This window comes from Scyliorhinus torazame, chromosome 4, assembly GCF_047496885.1.
Source record: "Scyliorhinus torazame isolate Kashiwa2021f chromosome 4, sScyTor2.1, whole genome shotgun sequence".
Taxonomy (NCBI): Eukaryota; Metazoa; Chordata; class Chondrichthyes; order Carcharhiniformes; family Scyliorhinidae; genus Scyliorhinus; species Scyliorhinus torazame.
In genome coordinates this window covers 50702774-50709246 of record NC_092710.1, presented here as the reverse complement: position 1 = coordinate 50709246, position 6473 = coordinate 50702774, and the positions used below count along the sequence as shown (strand labels likewise).

The window sequence follows — 6473 nt, the reverse complement described above, 5'->3', positions numbered from 1 at the left end:
GTCAACCTTCCCACTCCACACACCACCTTTCCCAAACCCGCTCTTCCCCATTACCCACCTTCCACAAACTCCCATATGCCACATTCCCCATCTTCCCATTCCCCACCTTCCCAATTACCCAGCCAGGCGTTAAGAAAGCTCGGGACTCAGATTTAATAAAGTGTTTATTGACTCAATGACTATATTGATAAATAAATAAGAATAATGCATTGTCACAGTAATATTTCTAATATACGAACAATTTTGTTTTTCTGTGAACCCGCTAAGTTTTACTTTTGGGAAAATGCGAGGAAATGGGAAATCAAGCAGAGGAGGTAAAGGAACGATGGTGTTTGCTGATTTATTTCCAGCACACCAGGAAATCATCTGGCTCCTCTCCTGAAACATTCATATTCACCCTTGCCCATCCCTAACAGTTATTTTGTTTTCCCCACTCCTCCTGGCCTTTCCTTTCCGAGCTACCTGCTTTACCCTCTTGCATTTCAGCACTGCCTCACCATCTGATTGGTCTCAGATGTGTTGTTTATTCATTAATTTAATAATTGATATAACTGGGTATTTCAGCATGCTCTTCAATTGCTCTCTGAAGTTAGACTGAGTCAGGACGTAAATCAGGGTGTTTGTGCAGCAACTTAAGTTCCGCAGCATATAGGCAACATTTTCAAAGATGTAAAATGAATCATCATCTAAGAAGTCATTTACATCAAAGAAATACAAAACATAAACAAACCACAGGAGGATGAAGCTGCCGGATATGGAGAAGAGTAAAATCATCGACTTCCTTCTGCTCTCCATCTCCGGGTCACTGTGATTATCCCCCACGCTCTGACCTCTCAGTTGCTTACGGACCCGGCTGGTCACCAAAATGTGTCTGACTGTCAGTAAGTTCAGCAGCAAAATTAAAGCGAATGGTATCAGTGGCGTTAGAACTTTTTCAAATTTTCTGAATCCAATCCAAACAGGGTCAGTAAAATAGCTCCGCTTATTTGAACACATCCAAGGTACATTGTCGATAATCCTTCTAGGTTTAAATCGAAAGTAGATGGGGATGTTTTTCACAGTGAACAGAATGCCGATATTTGCTAGGACCACAGCTGCAGTTCTCTTGGTGCAATATTTAGATTTCAGCTTCTGACAACAAATGACGACAAATCGATCAAAAGTGAAAGCGACAGTGAACCAGACAGAACAGTCTATGGCTATACGGAGCAGGACGTAGCGAACACTACACACAGGGGTGATTCTTAGGAAATTCAATGGGAAATAATAATCATTGATTCGGTTTAGTATGACCTCAGTGATGATGACCAGAAGATCCGCTGTTGCCATAGCCACCAAGTAGCGTGTGGTGCAGGTGGAGAGGCTGCACTTTCCACGGGAAAGAATCAAAATTGACACCAAATTCACTGTAACACATAAAAAGGAAAAGAGAGTGGAATTACAGAAAATATTGCCTATTCCTGAGACCAGGCAGGAAGCATTAGCCAGATAATATGTGTGGCTTACAATTGGGTCATAGCTCAATAAATCCAACCATGACTCTTGCACTGTTTTTCAGGCGGACATGAGAATAATCTTCAGACACTCAGCTTCTAATTATGTGCCGCTGTGGGCACGCTCTGAAATGCAAAGAGCTGATATCTTCAAGCGCCCAGTTGATCCTTCTCCTTTCTTCCAGATGTCAAGATCCCGGTCCAGAACACAACATTGCATTGGTACGGGATGAGAATGGCAAATTTAAACAAAGAATTAACCGCATTAACATCAAGGAAAATAACAGCAATTATCGGGTAAACAGTGTTTGAACACAAGGAAAAACTTCAACTCATGCCTCACACCTTCCCGATTTCTCTATTCCAACAAAGCAACACAATAAAGTTAAAATTCTACTGATAAATAAAGTTAGCAGAACATGATTACTTGCTTATTTGTGCAGACCTTTGGAGAGAGATTGCCTTTCAGGAACAAACTGAAAATTCTTCTGTCTTGTCAGAATTCTCCTCCCAAGCTGACCACATTGGCAAAAGCGCTGTTCAACTTAAAATTTCTAGCAGACAGCAAAACTACAGATATACCTATCCTGCATTCATTATATCCTTGTATCCCACTAAGTTCCATGGCCTGCTTAGCTTGGATTTAGCACCACTCTCCCATAAATTACCGACACTCCGGGGAATCTCCAGCAATCGGAACACAAGTTAATAGCCCATTTATCTGTAAAAAGAGAATGGTCGGGATCAAGTATTTCCCCACCATTAGCCACTCTTAATTACAGCTTTAACAGACATACAGTCTGGATATCACAACATAGATTCTGTAATAATATTACTGCAACAAATATATACCTTATCCAGGCTATTAAAACATTACTGCCACAAGTATAATTATTATATGTAATATATAACAATTTCTACATACATCAGACCTTCCCCCTAACTAGCAATATGAAGAGATTGTTTATTTTTTAAAGCCAAACTTGCAACTGCCAGTGTAAAAAATCATCCTAGCCTATGTTGAAATCATTGCATTCAACTGATCAACAGGACTCTATGCGAATGAATATGCTGCTTCCCAACAATTTCACGCAAATGCTGCATTTGTCCAAAAAAACACCTTTTATCAGCAAATTTCTGAACTTTCAGTCAGCTCTTACAAAATGTCGTTTAAAACTAATACTATTGGGGAAACAGACAGGCCCCAAATTTTCTTTGAATACCAGACGGGAACCCAGAGCTCTTTTTCTATTTGTAAAACTGTAAGGAAGGGTACTTCACCCCAGGAATGATAACTCTGACCAATAAGTATAGTCTATGTCAAAACACATGTTAATTTAAACACAGAATTAACAAGCTTAGCATCAAATAAATAACTTTGTTAACAGGTCTTAAATAAAAATTTTAAACGTGTACTTACTGTCTGCACCTAACTCACTCATTCCAATTAAACAACCCAATACAGTTCAAATATCATTTCTACGTAAAGTTGACAAAATAGGTTACTTGCTTATCTCGGTGTAGACCTTTTGGAGAAAGAGAGACTTTTTTAACAGCAGATCCAATACACTGCGTCTTAATAGGCCCTGGCAGAATTTGCATAACTGCGGTTCAACATAAAAGCTGATTACACACTGCAAAACTGCAGCAATACAAGGCTCCTCCCATTAATTTCATCATTGTATCCCACTATAATGTCCCGTCACTTAATCAGCTAGCACAAAATACAATCTCTCATAAATGATCTATTACCCAGGGGATTTCCAGAAACAATAACAATGTTTCATTAGCTTTCTGTATGAAAAGACATAAATAGATAGAAACAATGGTTACCTAATGTTTTACTCATCTTAAAATAAGTTTTAACAGAAACACAGTCTGGATATCATAATCAAGGTTCTTTAATAATATGACTGCAACAGATATTACCTTAACCAGACTTTGAAGAGCATTCCTGCAACAGATATGAAATGCAATGGAAATATACCAATTCTGTACATTCCTCACACTTAACCCCTTAACAGAATGAACTAGCAATATGAAAATATGGCTTCATTTTGCATAACATTTTCAACTTTAAACACTACTCATTACTATGCACTCACATTGCTCTATATGATACATATCCCCTCATATTTATGCATGAACATTTAAACAGCAGTATAGTACATTTAAGTCTGTCTTTCCCAATTTTGACGTTCCATTCTTCTTTCATCTCAAATGATGATAAAATATCGGCATTCACATTCTCTCTTCCTGCCACATGTATACCTTTCAAGTTAAATTGTTGTCGCAATAAATTCCATCTAATAAGTATTTTGTTTCAATCTTTAAATTTCACCAAATACTTCAATGGATTATGGTTTGTGTAAACAATTATCGCTGATGAATTTGTAGCAACATCAATGCCAAAAGGTTGCAAAGCCAATGCCAAACCCAACGCCTCCTTCTCAATGGTCGAATACATCCTTTGACGAGTATTTGGCTTTTGGGGGGTGGGGGAGCAAACAAGTCTTTCCATAGCTTCTTCATTTTCTTGTAACATAACAGCACCAAGGCCCACATCACTGGCATCAATGGCCACCTGAAATTGCTTGTGGTAATTCGGTGTGATTCAAACTGATGCGACAGCTAGCATAGTTTTCAGTTTGTCAGTACCTCCAAACGGTCAGCCATCCAAAGGAATGTCTAGTTCTGTCTTCCAAGGTCAGTCAGTTGTAAGGTGTCTTTTGTGGTGATTCCTTTATTTCCCATTCCTTTTACTTGGTGGTTATCATTTTGATCATGGATATTTTCTGGACATATCCCTTTAAGGCGAAAGAGCAAGCAAGGAACTCAAACGTTGTAAAATAATGAACTGTGGAGTTTTTGAACAGCAGAACTCAGACTTTGTGGCACCCAAGAGATCGGAGGTAGGCGGTTCAATTGGTTGGCTGGTAGCCAATGAATTGGCAAAGGGCTATATTCTGCCCGGTGACAGGCAATGATGGGTTCTACCTGAGTGGAATTGTTTTCAGATCACCATAGAAAGGACATTCAGAGCCTGGACGCTGAGTTGAGCAGCTGTGAATGTGTATCTTTCTCTTTCACATTCTCCCTCTCGCTCTCTCTTCCTCCATTAATGCTGCCTAATGAGGATGTCTGTACCTGCGGAGAGCTTCTTTAGACTTGGATGAATCTGTATTGAAAACCATTATGGACTGAAAACAAAAACCTCGAACTGAAGGGCTAGACTGTAGAAAGGAGTACGAGAAGGCTAACGTATGAAAAAGCTGAACTATAATACAACCATTTGAAACAAAGACCCTTATCCTTTTACTTCCATCATTGTATTTACACCTTTTTCCCCTCTGTGTTTGTTTGTCAGTCTTGCGTTTGTGTGTACAGAGAGTGGGGGTGAGTAAAAGAGGTGGGTTAGTAATTAGATAATCGTTAACCATTTTTATCTACTGCATAGTTAATTATAGTTATTGTTATTAATTTTTCAAAATGTGTTTACATTTACATACCTGATGACTGTCGTCTTTTGTCAGCGACAGTCCAGAGCCCGCGGATATTTTCGAAGAATTAATTGTCAATTTAAATTGTGCTGCGACTCAGGGTAAAGTGAGGCTGGAATTGACCGCGCACTAGCCCAGGGTGGCGGAACACAGTGGAACAACCATCATGGTGAAATGTGGCGTGGGGTTTCTGCCAAAAGGGACACAATATCAGAAATCTCAAAACTTCTCTTCTCGTCGATGGCATTGTGAAGTGCCCAATCGCTTTAAGTTTCTCATTCCATGCGTTAATCTGACCATGACCAACAATGTGGCTTCATAATGTGATTTAGCTTTGGTAAACAGACGTTGAGTCAGGTTTACCACCAAATCATCCCACTGTGGACAATCGAGCAAATCCTTCAGATGTTCCAAAAGCTCCTTTCGCAGTGACCTGAACACCACCAAACCTGCAGTGTACACTGCACAATTGTGTAGTCCAGTTAGACTTCGCAATGTTGCTCACGCATTATTCATTCCAAATGGCACCACTTTAAACTGATGCATGCCATTTGGTGATACAAAAGCCAGAATCTCCTTCACCCTTTCTGTTAAAGGTACTGCTCAGTATACTTTTAGTAAATAAACTTTAGTATTACAGTTTGCTTGTCCAACACACAATCGTTTCATTCCATTTGGTTTTGGTACCATCAGAATAGTTGATCTCCAATCATTGTAACTGACTTCATTGATATTCTTAAGCATGCTTGCAATCTCCTTTTGTATCTGCGCGATCTTTGTATCTGTAGCCATCTAAAATGGCCACCTGCAAAAGATCATGGGAATTGTGGTCAGCTTGAACACAGACAGGAACACAGCCTCTGTGTATTGTGCAAAGAAGCCAGGCCTGACTGAAACTTGTACCCATAAAGAGTCAATCACCATTTCCGCCAGGACAATCAAGTTTGAATCATGGAGTTGCAACAGTAGCAGACAAACCGGCGCCACTTGCCATTAGTTGTAAAGGCTGTTGTGCCTATGACAGTGGTAGCTAGGACCCGCCCAGCCACTGAGGTATCCGCCCCTAATTGGCCAGGATCAATGAGGGTGATCGGAACTCTATCGATCTATTGGATCTGGAGTTCGGACCACCCCAAAGGGCGCGAAAGCCCAGGGGGATAAGAAGAACTGCAAACCGAAAGATCGGCCTCTTTTGGACCAGCCTGTGTGAGACCAATTGCAGCATATCAACTAGCCAAGTTCAAGGACCCACAATCGCTACCTGAAGGACGAGCCCAGTCGCGACAAACCTGAAGACTTCCAACCGACCCACGTGGACATAGTTAAAGGCCTGATCTCTTGCACAGAGCCGGTCATCACGAAGTGAAGTAAAGGTCATCTTAGTGATTAGGTCTAGTTTAGTGCGTAAACTAAATATCATTGCAGATAGAAATAAGTCTTGTGTTATTAATAAACTGTCTTTGAACTAGTACACCAGTCG

General features: G+C 40.2%; 1 protein-coding gene across 1 annotated transcript; it reads right to left on the bottom strand.

Annotated features, from left to right (window-relative positions):
* Positions 1-261: 261 nt before the first annotated feature.
* LOC140411340 (probable G-protein coupled receptor 139) lies at positions 262-5785 on the bottom strand. Its single transcript, XM_072500461.1, has 2 exons — positions 5632-5785; positions 262-1547 (listed from the first exon to the last, which is right to left on the bottom strand). Exons 1-2 carry the CDS (start codon positions 5783-5785, stop codon positions 511-513), a joined length of 1191 nt encoding a protein of 396 aa, XP_072356562.1. The 3' UTR covers positions 262-510.
* Between the last annotated feature and the right edge of the window lie 688 nt (positions 5786-6473).

What these genes read in the sequence shown, in the direction of transcription:
- LOC140411340 (XM_072500461.1), bottom strand. Translation starts at nt 5,785, where the DNA reads ATGGCTACAGATACAAAGATCGCGCAGATACAAAAGGAGATTGCAAGC. An exon ending in GTGTGTTGGACAAGCAAACT is followed by an intron (nt 1,548 to 5,631) that starts GTAATACTAAAG and finishes CCTGAAAAACAG; the next exon opens with TGCAAGAGTCATGGTTGGAT.